The following is a 14313-nucleotide window of genomic DNA, read 5'->3' as shown; positions in this document are numbered from 1 at the left end:
GACAAGATATTACTGTATGATTGTTAGGCTTTAGTAACTCTGCCTTGTCTTTAACAAAATTACAGAGAAATAATAATATTCATGGCTATAGTTGATTTGTATATGCTTAGTTGAACTGGACAGCTGCCTGGCATTAATTCTCAAACCTTGAGCATTTTCTAAGTTTCAGAGCAGTTCTTCTCTCCATGGACAGTCACCTCTCAAGGATACTGCTTTTACTACAGCCTTTATGATTTTATATTACTTCATGCCACTCCAACTCGCTGGGTGTTGATGCGCAAGGCTTCCTCTGGCCTTGAGAAAATTCGGTCTTATTTAGAAATATGTTTAGCTTATGGAAGACATTAAAGTCAAAAAGGGAAAGGAATTCTCATGGTGGATTTTGATTGTCGCATTAATCTCAAAGGGGAAGAAAAAAGTCTTTAAAGGGGCAGTGTTTGAATCTGATTTATTAAATCTCTTAATAGCAATTATGTTCAGAAAATTAATGCACCAAAGTTTCTATCTAAGTCAGTTATTTGTTATTTCTACAATTTCCAGTGTATAAATATCTCAGATGAGTTCAGAGCTTGATTGTACTGAATATTTTGCCAAAGTAAGTAGCCCCTGCCCCTCACAGCTTCCGGTCTAAGGTTTGAGCCTAAAAAGGTGCAGAAACTAGTTCAGAAAATACGAGAATTCTTATTGAAAGTATTAATTTAAACTAAGTTATGTGAAAATTCTGCCTTGGTTTCAGGCAGTGAGGTTAGAGACCTAAAACCAGTGGCCAGGCTTCTCAGAACACATAAAATCAATGGGGAGAAGGGGAGGTTCCTCTAGAGTGTAATTTAAGATCATTTATGTTCACAAATATAGCAATTTAGTTAGCACACAGTCATCTTCTTTCATCTAAAATGGGATTACTCATAATGCAAAAACATTAAACTTTGCAGAGAAGGTGCCTAAAGAAGCAAGCCTAACAAAAGGAAAGAGAAGATGGCATACACAGGCACTGGAATCATGAAAATAGCTGAAATGCTCTGTTGGTATTGCTTGCTTGGTATCCACTTGAAGAAGTTTTGTTCTCTTCTGCTTGCTTTGTTGAATGCCTTAGGAGAAAGCTAAAAACAACAACAGAAAAGGAGGGGAGTGAAAAAGTTAAAGGACCAGGAAAGAAGGAAAGATAAAGAATAAAAACCAGGGGGAACAAGCAGGCAAGAGGGATGTTGCAACACAGGAAAAACGGGAAGAGGGTGGGAAAAGAGGTGTGACACAGCACTGGGGGAGGGTGAGAAGCAAATAACCACTGTAGCCAGCGCGCCCTCGGTCTGCTGGGTGTCGGATCATCCTTCGGTTCCACTTGTTCAGGGACAAGGGACGCACAAGCTTTGGGAGTTCTTGTGTCACCTGCTCTGGATCAGGTGGAGAAGGCACAGGATGTGCCCGGCTCCCAGGATGTTCCTACACCGAGGTACCACACGGTGCTTCTGGAGGCTGCGGGAGGAGAGGGCCGAGCCCGTTGAAGCTAAACCACAACTGATGCTGCATCGAGGCTGGGCATTTCAAAGAACTGCGTGCCAGACCTCCCGGGAACGGCCTTTGCCTGGTGCGAGTGACCACAAACTTCCACATCTCTCACACCTCCCTCCGTCCTGCTTGTGCCCGTCTCTGGAGGGGCTCGGCTTGCTTTAGGCCTGACTCAGAGGCCGTGGACCCGCACTCCTGTGCTGTGCCGGTGCCACGGCGCTTGGTACGTTCCTGGTCCGCGTTTGTCTCATGCACCAAACGGAGCCTCGCACCGCCACCCCCTCTCCCCATTCCCTTCCGCTGTGGCGGGGTACAGGTGTTTCAGCACTTACAAACGTGCCAGGGCGCAGCGACCGCTCCAACTCCCCGGGGAAGGGATGGGGGCGGCCCCAGAGCCGCCTCCCCTCCGCTCCCTTACCTCAGAGCGCGGGGGAGCGCCCGCGGCACCCCCTCCCGGTCCGGGGACCGAGACCCCATCACCGCCTGGGGAGCAGGACCCCATCACAGCCCGGGGAGCCCCGCGGGATCCCGTCACAGCTCGGGGAACGGGACCTTCTCCCAGCCCGTAGAGCGGGAGCCCCTCGCGGCCCGAGGGTCCCCCCCCCGAAACTTTCCCCCGAGTTGCGGGCGCAGGGACGCGCTGCCCTCGCTCTCTCCCGCCCCCCGCCCCAGGTGCGCGGCCGGCGCTGCCCCGCCCCGCCCGCGCCCGCAGCCACTCGCGGCGGTGGCGCTGGCGGCGGGCGGGGCGCATTGGCTGGAGGGCGCCGTCACTCTCCCCCGGCGGCGCTGGGGAGGGGTCTGGGCGCTGCGTGCGGGCGGCGGGAGCGGCGGTCCGGCGGCAGCGCGCGGAGCGCAGCGCGGGGCTGAGACAGCCGCGGGGAGCCGCGCCGGCCATGGCGGTGTCCGCGCCGCCCGTCATCGCCGCAACTTCCAGCGGCGGCGGCGCGGGGGGCTCGGCGGGTTTGTTCCGGGCGGACCCGCTGTACTCCAGCCCCGCGGAGTCCCCGCGCCTCACCAACAGCCTCGTCAACACTTTCCTCTCGGCCGGCGGCGGCGGGGCCGGCGCGGGCGGCGGTGGCGGCGGCGGCAACGAGTGTAAGATGGTCGACCTGCACGGGGTGAAGGTGGCCTCGTTCCTCGTGGAGGGGCAGGAGCTGATCTGCCTGCCGCAGGTCTTTGATCTCTTCCTCAAGCACCTGGTGGGAGGGCTGCACACGGTCTACACCAAGCTGAAGCGGCTGGATATATCGCCCGTGGTGTGCACGGTGGAGCAGGTCCGCATCCTGCGCGGGCTGGGGGCCATCCAGCCCGGCGTCAACCGCTGCAAGCTCATCACCAGGAAGGACTTCGAAACTTTGTACAACGACTGCACCAACGCGAGGTGAGCGCAGGCTCCGCTCTCGCCCCCGGCCGGCCCGCGGGGAGCGCAGCTGGGGGCGGGGGCGCGGGTCCCAGGGGAGGGAGGCGTGGGGGGCGCCGGGGGGCTGAGGGCGAGCGGGGCTGGGATGCGGCGGTGCCGACATGGAAAACTTTCCCTGCTTCCATCAGTCCCGCGATGGCCGGGACCGCCGGGCAGCGGAGCGGCTCCGCGCGCCGGTCTCCAAACTTTTCTCCAAGCAGGGAAAGCCGATAGTTCCCGAAAACACTCCTTAAAAAAAAAACCCGAAACACAAAAGTTTCCTCCGTTATTGTTGTCCCGCTGAAAGCCGCGGCTGTGCCCCGGCCCCGGCGCTCCCGCGGGCGGTGCGAGCCGGGTGCCCGGGCGGGGGCTGCGGGTCCCGGTGCCCCGGAGCGGCTCCGCTCCCGCACTCGCAGCTCTGGAGCGGCCGCAACCCCTGCCCTGCCCGGCTTCGGTCACCGAGCCCCCGATCCCTGCTGGGTCCTGCATACTTGGGGTTATAATCGTGGTTTGTGACCTCATGGCTGCTGCCTTTAGAAATGATAATGATCTAAATAAACACAAAACCCTCTCGGGGCTCGGCAGGAACACTGGTGCCGTGGGGCAGGGTGTAAGGCAGGGACTGCGGAGATGACATTCCCTGCTTCAGCAGCTGGTGAGGGACATCTCCAGAAACATTTCCATGTCAGCGTGCTGCTGCTTTCTGTGGCGGCAAACTTTCTTTACAGACACTTCAGCGAGCTTTGGGTACGATATCCGACATGCAGCGTGCAAATGTTCAGTAACTTTGGGCTTTGTGTCGCTAGTTCGACCTGCTTAGCACTGAGCGGGGGGTTTATTTTTTAATAGCAACTTACTTAATCTCGTGCCAGTTCGGGGCCTGATCCTGCTCTTGCTGCTGTGAGCTGAAGCAGGAGCAGACCGGGCGTCATTCTTGAATGCAGTATTTGCTTTTGTTTCAAATCACTTTATATTACAGGTGACGTTTTAGAGATTAATTCCTAGATATGTTAATACGAACTATGTGGTTTTTTTCTTGTTCTTGTTCTGTGTAACACCTTCTCCCGCTGCCTATTTCAATGTGAGGCACCTCGATGACATCACACCTACTGCTTTATTAAAGTCGTGGGTTTGGAAGTAAGGTCTGAGACTTGCATTAATTTTATTCATATACATTAGATTACTAAGGGGCACATTTAACATGTAAATGCTTCTATGAAATGTTTCTGAGACTCGACTAGCATGAAAGTTGATGGTTAAAGAAATACATCTCGTTAATTTCTGTGACCGTGCCAAAGTTTTCCATTAGGGAAATACAGAATCTGATTTGATGATGCAGCCTGTAGATGTAGTCTAATGATTTCTGCTCTCTTACAACCAGAGAGTTAAAGTCTTGAAATGCTAAAGTGTTAAATGTTTAAAACTTGTATTTCACAACTTTTTTTTTTTTCCTTTTCTCTTTGACAAAGACTCATAAGGCGTGATAGGATGAGGGAATGGGTAATACGGGGAGCAGTGGGAAGGCCGGCCAGGGGAGCTGTAGGTGAGAAGCCGAGTGATGCTCCAGGAGGGCTGAAAGGAGCAGTCAGTGGAACGGAGCCCCGGTGAAAGGCTGGAGATGAGGCAGAGCAGTGTGAGGGGGCTCTTGCAGGGCAGAACCGCATCTGAGCCCAGGCAGAGCTCTCAGCTGAGACTCGCACGTGTTGAATGTGCTTAAGCACAAGCTCTCCCCACCCTGCTATGAAAACGTTTTATTTTTATCTGTTCAGGAATAGCAGATCCCTTTACATTTCGTTTGTTTATGCCTCATGAAAATGTCACTGGTTGGAAGAACCTGCTCACATCAATGTGTTTTGCATTCATGGTTTCAGGTGTAAGGCATGAGGAGTGTTATCAGCACACCTGAAACTTTGCTCAAGGATTGTAACTTAATGTTAATTGTATTCTGCCATGCTAATTAAATGCTTAATACCTCATTTTGTTTGCAGATTATTATTTCCCTTGAACAGTCCATACTTACTGGAGAGAATGTTGGGTAAAAATAGTTAAATACATGAATAATCTATTTATTTTTGTTTGCTGTGAAGTGACCTGGGAAGCGCTGCAGTGCATGTTATCAAATCAAAACAAATCAAATACAGTAGAACTGTTAAAAGACCTGCTCACAATATTTAGTTCTGTACCTGGAAAGTAAAGGCTTGAAAATACGTGGGTTTTAGAAATACTGCTCTCCACTCAGAAGACTGTGCATTGCTTTTCTAGTTAATATTTTTTTTTATTTGATAGGGATTTATATCTGTATTTGAATACTGTAGAAATGCTGCAGTACACTCAAGAGCTGCCAGAAAAAGCAGTAAGAAATGCTAGGTATTATTATTTTCACTGGTAGCTGACTTGTAAAATTCGGCGTCTCTTATGTTAGTGTGCACTTGCAGTAAGTTTTTTAATTGGAATGCAAACCAGCAATTATATATAACTAAAAAAAGAGAGAAATTCTATTTCTGCTGCTTACTCCATTGCATTTTTTTAGTTGAGTTTGTCTACAGAGCTAGTAAGAGCTGCAGAGAAATACACTCGTGGGCGAAAGTTTTTTGGTGTTTGTGTTCTGTAACAGGAGTTACTATGTCCAGAAGCTTTGACCTGTGTATTTTTGTAATACATTCACCTGTAATGTTTAAATTTTCATCAGCATGTTTACAGAATGTTCCTAAAATGTTTGTTGTTAGCCAGCACCATGCACTCTAATTTGCAAGCAACGTTTGTGAAATGAAACTAACTGCTCATTTCATTACAGGTCCCACCTTCAAGTGAGTACAACATAGCGACAAAATCTAACTCCTGATGGGCAATTCCTTAGAAGATCACTTAAATTATGGAGGCATGCTTAAATTTAGTAGTAAAGCATAACATTTACTTAATTTAAAAAAGCCAGCAAACTGTAATGAGGATTTATTTTTAAAATGAAATTTAAAACTGTAGTAAGAATGTGTTTATGATAGTGCATACGTCAATCCTGAAAAGCAGGATTATATGGGTATGATCACAACCTCTTCCACAGGGTTCTATATGTGATGGGTGCTATTGGCCACTGAAAAAGCATAGTGTTGGTCTGGATTATTCAGTGAATGGTCAGAACACTTTCCAGAAAAGAGCATTTCAGTGCATGGCATATTTTTTGTGATTTAAAGTAACCAGTTAAGCTAATATTTTGTATTACTTCGGCTATTCACAAACAATAAAAGGCTTTGGAAATGAATTTAAGCAGTAAATGCAGACATTTAATTTTATGAGATAATGAGGGTCTAGTCATGTTGACTATTAAAAGCTACCCTATAGTCAGCAGTACTCTGTCTTTTATTAGGAGACTGATGTCAAGATTATAATTAAAGCAATCCAGCCATGTAGCACTGCACACAGCTTCCTGTATATTGATGGGAAATGTGGACATCTGATTGTCCATAAACGTCTAAGTGGATATTTAGCTTGCATTCAGACTTGGCCAAATTTGTGAATTTTGGAGGTGTTAGCATTTTTACATACAGAAAGATCAGTTTTTCAGTTGTCTTCCTTGGAGAGGAGGCTCACTTCAAACACTCTGGAGAGAGATCACTGGCAAAGTGCATTCTGCTTGAGATGGAGAAAGGAATTTTCCCACTTTCTGAGCAGTGCAGTTGTGCTTTTGGAAAAATCCCTCTTTCTTTTTGGGTATCTTGAAAGTCTGTGCCTGTTCAAAACTCCTAAAATACTTGAATATTTTCATCAGATGCATATCTAATCTGGAGAACCCTTGATTGAAATTCCCTTCTTTCTTCATAGCACTAGAGCTCCCCATTTGAAGTATATAACATGCTTTTCCTCCAAAATGGAGTATTTGTATGATTCCTGCATGTGTATATGCATAATACATATGTAATTTTCTACTGAGACTTCTACAACTGAAAAATACTGTGTTTGTGTAGTGAAGACAAAAAAGCTAAACAATTAGGTATTAATGATATTCTTGTTGCATATTCAAAAGGTCTTTGCAAGCATTTCTTCTCCTTTTTTTCTTTTCACCATTTCAACCTGCAGAACTCTTCACTGTCACTTCAAATCACACAATTCTACAAAGATAAAACAACATTTAAACTCATTTGCTTTGGGAGGAAAATTGAGCATTTGCACCCAATAAGCCTGATTGTGGAACTGCATGCAAATTGTGTTTTGATTTATCTCTTTTGCACTTTTTTCCATTTGAATTGATCTTGCATTAATTTCGCCAAGCGGCTCTGTGAGGCTGCAGATGTTGCCCTGTGTTTAATAAATCAATGAGACAGATCTGAATGAATCACTTCAGATGGATTCTCTGCTCGGTTTGATGTCTAGATGTTATTCTTAGCTTGTTATCATGACAGATGCATTAATGTTCCCATACACTGCCAGCAATGTCAAAGAGATTGAAGCTTTTAAAGTGGCGGTATCCCCTTTTCCCCCTTCTGTTGGAATAACTAAATTGCCTTTAGGAATAGGTCAAAATATAAATTTAATCTTGACATTATTGTGGGGAAGATGCTAAACTTCTGATTGTATTATAACACAGGCAAATGCAGATTCTTACAGAGTGATTAATTATTCCCAAATAGTGGAGATCAATATTAAAATCTAAACATAGGATAGCTCCTTAATAGAGTAACCACTTTCTCAACATTAATATTTCATTGTAATAGGAATGATACGAATAAATAATATAAGACTATAACATGTTAAAAGTATTGCTATAAATAGAATTATCATTGTGTCTAAATTGATTACAGGCTGAAGTAAGGCTTTTTCTCTTTTTTCTTCTTTTTTTTTTTACCTCATTAAGAATTTTCTTTTAAAGTTAATTATGTCTGTATTCAACATCTGTTGGATTTAAAATACTTGTTTATTATGTTTCTGCTACTACTCCCCATGTAGGGCCAGATATATTGGAGAAGTTGTTGATCACTGTTAATTTTGGGTCAGTTCAGTCTGGTATCCATTATCTCAGAACCTGTGGAACGCAAATCATAAAAGAGGCTGGAATGTGTCTTTGTAGAAAGGTTTTAAATTCTGGAAAACATTGCACAAAGTGTAAAGTACTCTGCCATGAGTAATGAAGATCTATTTCCCACGTAGGCTATGCACAGCTTTTATTGGCTTTTATGCCTTAGTGTTTACTAAACCACTCGTGGACATCTTTGTTTTTCTTTAGAGGATAAAATAGTATCTTGTGCAATCATTTTGTTGAACCTGGTCTCTCTCTCTGTGGCACTTTTATTTTAATTAAAAAATTATCAAGAATGTTCATTTTCCTAATCTTTCCTCCACACTGAAGAACTTTGACTTTTTGTCTTTAAGGCTTCTGAGAATAAATTGGAGAAACTGGCTGTAACAGATCTAGATTTATGTTGTCATTCTTGGTATTCTTGCTCCAGTAGTTCCAATTTGATAAAGGAAACAATATATGTAATAGAAATTCACAGTTTATTCAAATGAGTTTAAGCTTTAGCATTGTTATATTTGCCTTTCTCTCACCAATATATCAATGTGTGGCAATAGCATTATGCTCAGAGAGCCTCCAGAAGGGACCAGCTCTGTAGATGGGGAATTATTCTCACGCTGGGGCTGTGGCTGCACACGCAGCCTCTGTTTGTGCACTGGTTTGAAAGGCAGGGAAAATCAACTTTGGTAGGACTGAGGAGCACAGCAAAACCCACTGAATTAAAGAATAGTGTTTTGTTGCATGGCAGTGGCCTCAGAGTGAGAAACTAGTCTCTACCTACCTTAGTAATTTCGCAGAAAATATTTCAAATGAGCCTCGTGAGATGTTTTAAAGAATTGTCTTGTTTGTTTCGCTGCTTTCAGGCAGGAATTGGCATTTTGTAAGGGCTGTTCGTCAGGATCAATATTAAAAAGGTGTTGAAATCTGGGCTGTGAAGTCCCTGTTTTGACTTTGCTGAGGTGAACCTCCCTTTCATGTCAGGGGCCATTTGGCAGAACAAGGGCAAAGAACTTAAAAATGTTTCTAGGATCTGAGCCCTTCTTGTCAAAAGTAGGACATATTTACTGAATCCTGCATTTAAAAGAATTATGTGTTTCTATTTTTTGTTTGATCTTGTACTTGCTGAATGTAGGATCTTGAATCTCTTTTGTGCCTTTCCAGAGGTGATAATTAGGAATTTCTGAAGTTATGGACAAAATTACCCAAATCCTTACTTTAAAATATGTGGAAAGTTCCCAGCTGGTTGCTTTTGTAAGCTCTTCGTGTGATTATCAGTGTAATAAAACCTGTAGGTGTATGGAAATGCATAATTTCAATGATTATTTACATACACGGTACTAATATCGGTCCCAAACATAATGAGGCTACTTCAGGGTTAACTGCTGTCTGGGATGTGTTCCTTTGCTGTAAGCCAAGGCAAGGTTTTTATATGTCCCGATTAAACCTGCATTCCCAAGCACAAGTATGTTAGTTAGTAATGATTCTTAGTGATTTAGATTTATCCTGCTTGATATTAGAACTGTCCCTCAGGGCTACATGCTTTTGATCTTTGTTCCCTCTTGGTAAAACAGGGCTATCCAAAGTGACTCAGTAATAGGGTTTCCCCTCTCTCTCCATTCTACAACCTGTAAGAAACACCAATACCTATTAACTAATGTGCTTTGATACCTGCCCCAGAAGGTTCCAATATCCGAATCCTGTAAAGCAGAAATTTCTTTGCTCTCCTTTAATTTTTGGTAGCGCGGCTGTGTTGTTGTTTTGTGTGTGTGTGTGTGTGTATAAAGTTTATTGTCACTAGCAGGCGTGGGGAGATTATATTTCCTTGTCAGTACATTTTGACCTGCTGAGCCCATTTTGCTCATTAAAATAGATTATGTCAGAGCCTTTCTTGACTCACTCACAAATGCCACTTCTCCAGAAAGTAAGAACCTAACCCAATTAACGTGCTCCCTTTATTACTGTGCAGTGGCTTAAGTGTGATGTTTAGCAGTGTATATTGTTGCTACGATAAGGTATAAAATGTTCGATTGCAATTGTGCCTGATGTTATCAAGTTTCTGGAAATTGATATCTGGTACTGGCATTTAACCTACATCCACTCTGTCTGCTATCTATGGGATGGGTTAAAAAGAAAAAGTAGTATTGATCTGTAGCTGGATTAAAGTTTGAAATCGGCAACAGCATGAGCACAAAAGGCTTTTTTATGATTTCTCAGCTTGCCATTGATCTACCAGTTTTATTGCATTCATTATTTATTAAAAGAATTTGCAAGCTAAACATAACGTTAAGCTAGTTTGCACACGGGGACTGCACTTAGGAAATTGAATGGAAATTGCATTAGAGATGAACATCTGTGCTATTTTTCCACTCGTGTGTTTATGGGTTTGTATAAAAGGTGTATTGGATTAACAGTTATAACCATTATAGCTTGCAGCAATATGTTAGAACCCCAAGCATTCAGTAGTTATTTAAGAAGGAGACTCCTTTTTTCTTACACTAAAAAGTATGGTAATGCCATGACAAACAGAGCTTTTATTGGATTATTCTTTATTAATGGATTTTTTTACTACTAATGTGTAAAACTTGAGGTATCTTGCTATATTATGCATGTGCACTATTATCTATGCTACATAAAGCTCCATTAATATTGTCATTAATTGAAAGGCTTACAGTGACAGTATTAGTTAAGGATTTGGCATACAGTCACTGAAGTATTGAAATGTATTTTATGGGAATGTAAGTATTGAAAAGATCCTTACTATATGTTCCTTCAGATTTTTCCCAGCAAGGCAACTAGTTCTCTGTCCTCGAGCTGGGTGCCTTCTGTGATGTATCATATCAGTGAATCAGGTGAAATCTTAAATATTTTGAAATATTTTTCCATTTCAGTTAAATGGTTCAGTTGCCCTTAACACTGGCTGTAGTTTTATGTGACATACAGAGTGTAGGGTAGAGCTAGAATTTTGAGGTCATCTCCTGGAATGATTTTAGTTTTTTTCTTGATTGTGTTCCTTCTGTAAGACAGAGGAAAAATTACTTCAGGGGCTTTGAGTGAAAAGTATGTTTGTATAATCAAGATGTTACCTATTTTATTTGGTCTAAAAGTAAGTCCAGTCTGTTTATGACTAAAATGTACTGAAATATGTCACGTTATGCATCACCAATGCACTTGCAGTTACTCAAGACTCAACCTGATACATCTCACACCTTGTGAGACTTGAGGGTTTCCTGTGCTCAGACACGGAAATGAGCTTCATACCAGGAGGTTGTGCTGCCTCCTTTGAATGCCACTCCCACATCCTTTTTGTCTCTGGTAGGACGACAGTATTTTGAGCAGAGGTAGCTCTGATTTTTCTTTGAAAGAATCTCAGGGCTGTTTTTCAGCAGCATTTTGCTTTCACTGTTCTTAGTCTTCCTCACTGTTGTTCCCAGCCATAGGCTCGTGTGATCAGGGTTTTCATATTCTATCAGATAACACATTTCAGCTACCCTGTGAATGAAAGTGGCAGTTGTATTTAATATAGGACTAATGCCATTGATATATACCCATAATCATTGATAAAATGTTTACATACATGCAAATTTATGTAGGATGCAATTGAAACTAAACGTCTGGATTTTTCCAAAGGTGTCAACTATGGAAATCAGCCTTGATTTTTGGAAAATTCGCTGTACATATTTATAGGAGAGGGAGACTTTAGAATAATCCAGAAATTCAGTTTAAATTGCATTTGCTATGGGCATGAACTAAAATTGCTAAGTGAACTTACAGGGCTATATGGGCCACCTTGGTGTCCTTACTAAAAGTCTTTACTTTCTTTTCATGCTTGTCATAGGCATGTAAGTGACTGACATTCTCAGCATGTAATGCAATTCTCCAGTCCAGTCTGAGGCAAGAGAACTTTTAGCCTGGGATGTCCTCGTGGTGTTTCAAATCAACAAAGCATCAAGACTTTTTTTCTTTCCTGTTTTTAAGTCTGAAAGGACAGTGGAATTAAAACAGAACACTTTTTATTTTAAAAAGTTCATCAGAGTTGCTTCATGCTGTGCGTACAGTTCCAAATCTAACATATTTTGCAGAATCACAGGATTGTTGAGGTTAGCAGGGTCCTCTTGAGGTCATCTTGGTGCATTTTGAGATCATGGCTATCCCTTTCTCTTAACTGGAAAGATGTGGACGGGATGGATGGACCATGGGTGAGGAATTGGCTGGATGGTCAGGCTCAGAGCTGCGATCAGCTGCTCGATACCCGGGTGGTGCCCGGTGGGCAGCGGTGTTTAGGGTTGGGTTTGGCACTGGTGCTGTTCAGTATTGGTGCCCCTGACAGGGACAGTGGGATGGAGCCCTCAGGCTGGGTGGGGTGGTCACACGCTGGAGGAAAGGGATGGGTCCAGAGGGGCCTGGACAGGCTGCAGAGGTGGGACTGGGCAAACCTCATGGGGCTGGAGAAGGCCAAGTGAAGGGTGCTGGTTGCCCAGAGAAGCTGTGGCTGCCCCATCCTTGGAAGTGTCCAAGGCTGGATTTGACAAGGCTTGGAGCAACCTGGGATAGTGGAAGGTGTCCCTGCCCATGGCAGGGGGTGGAATGAGTTGGGCTTTAAGGTTCCTTCCAACCCAGAACATTCAGGGGTTCTGTGGTCTAGACGAATTCCTCTGTCTCAGCAGGGTCAGCTGGGGTTGGTTGTTCTGAGCTCTCTCCAGTTAATTTTGAATATTTGCAGGGATTGACACTCAGCCTTTCTAGGAAACTTATTTGCAGAGTAGAAATAACTGTGCTGTGGAAGAAAGATTTTGTTGGGACTGCTGGATTCCGGGGGAGTTGGGAGTAGATGCCACAGGCAGCCACTGCTGGGGTCATTGCCCTGCTGATGAGTCACTCAGGCAGGTCAGTGCAGACACGCTGCTGTTGTGTTTGTCCTTCCTGGGAACCAACCATGTCATCTTGTGCCATCTCTGTCTCACAAATGATTTCCTGAAATCCTGTGTGTGTGTGCTGAGGAGCTGCCTTCTCCTATTCTGCACCGCCCCTAGAGAGGAATATTTGTATATTTGTAATTAAAAAAAATGCACATGGCTGTAAAGAAAGCTCCTGGCACAGAGGTTGTGCCAGTAGGGGGATTTAGTTACTTGTGTGTTACAGTAACTTAAGAGTTGCTAATTAAGAAGATAAAGCTAGTTGAAAGAAGAAATATTTTGAGCTTCATTTAGAACCTCTAATCAGCATGTTTAAAATATTATGCGTTATTCTTTCCTTACGTGTGTAGCGGTTGTTTTTGCCTAGTGCAGGTTTTACATGCAGGCTAATAGACTGTTTTGATAACAGTTAATCAGAGAATGTCCTGTGTCTGTGAAATGTTATCCCTGTTGTTTTCTGTGGGGCTGATGAAGGCATCTCTCTTCGGGGCTGCAGGTGTCTGCAGCTGCCTCCTCTCCTCCTCATACTTCTAAATGTTGTTGTGTGCTGAAGGAGGGCAATTTTCTAAAGAGCTGCTGAGATAATACAGGAAAATAGAAGCAGGAAAAACGTCAAGTCTTTCCAGTGAAACTTAACACACATGTCTAAACAAGAAAAACCAAAACCCCTCCTCCAAACACACAAAAACTCCCCAAACCAACAATAAAAAACCAGAGCAGAGCAAGGTAGTAAAATGCTGGCAGTTAGACAAGAGCAGATTATGGATACTGAAAAAGGACCTAGGGTAATGAGCTTGGTGTTCAGTTCCCTCTGTTGTATGAGCTTGTTGCTGAAAGATGTATTTGTAGATTTGGGGAGTCTTTTGGCTTGTAAGGCTTTATTTGTTGGGTTTTTTTATATGGCAGTTCATGTATCTGATAGGTGATGTATCAAAATACCTTGAGCTGAGCATCCTGCCGTTACAAAATCATTTTTACATCCTCCAAGGCTGGCTGACTGTTTGCAGAGAGCTCAGTCCAGGCTGGCTGCACCTTTTGCTCTCCTGCTGCATTCCAGGTGTGTGCTGTGCCCGACCTGTGCCTGTGTGCCAGGGCTGATGTGCTGCTCTCAGCAGCCACAGCCAGCCTGCCTCTTGCAGGAGCCCTCAGCAAGGGTTTGGGCAGAACTGTTGCTGGAACACACTGCAAACCTCACTTGTTCTCATGGTCAGTAGTGCTGAAGAGCATTAATTGATTCCACTGTTGTGTGAACTAAGATTTCTTGTCTCAGAACCAGAATCGCTGTCACTTCTTTCTGCTCTGTTTTTATGAATTGCATTACTTGTTCCACAACTGATTTTTGCTTCAAACAAATCTGTTTCTTCTTACTGGAACTTACAAACATTTCTGTCTTGTAATTTCATGAATGACTTTTCTCTTGCATGTTAAGCTAGAGGGTTTCTGGTCAACCACGTACCTTGCCCTTTTTTAATATGCTTTCCTCAGAGTTT

At 43.8% G+C, this 14313-nt stretch overlaps 1 protein-coding gene across 3 annotated transcripts in view; it reads left to right on the top strand.

The window, feature by feature from the left end:
* The first annotated feature begins 2317 nt into the window (after window positions 1–2317).
* Window positions 2318–14313, top strand: part of DACH2 (dachshund family transcription factor 2) — a 249801-nt gene continuing 237805 nt past the window's right edge. For all 3 annotated transcript variants that reach the window (XM_069015047.1, XM_069015048.1, XM_069015046.1), the window contains exon 1: window positions 2318–2887. In XM_069015047.1, coding sequence (XP_068871148.1) covers window positions 2400–2887 — 488 coding nt within the window. In that variant the 5' untranslated portion in view covers window positions 2318–2399. The remainder of the gene's footprint in view (window positions 2888–14313) is intronic.

The sequence above is a fragment of the Aphelocoma coerulescens genome, chromosome 4A (genome assembly GCF_041296385.1).
Source record: "Aphelocoma coerulescens isolate FSJ_1873_10779 chromosome 4A, UR_Acoe_1.0, whole genome shotgun sequence".
NCBI classification, from domain to species: domain Eukaryota; kingdom Metazoa; phylum Chordata; class Aves; order Passeriformes; family Corvidae; genus Aphelocoma; species Aphelocoma coerulescens.
Note: the sequence above shows the minus strand (reverse complement) of the source record. Positions and strands in the feature narration are given on the sequence as shown.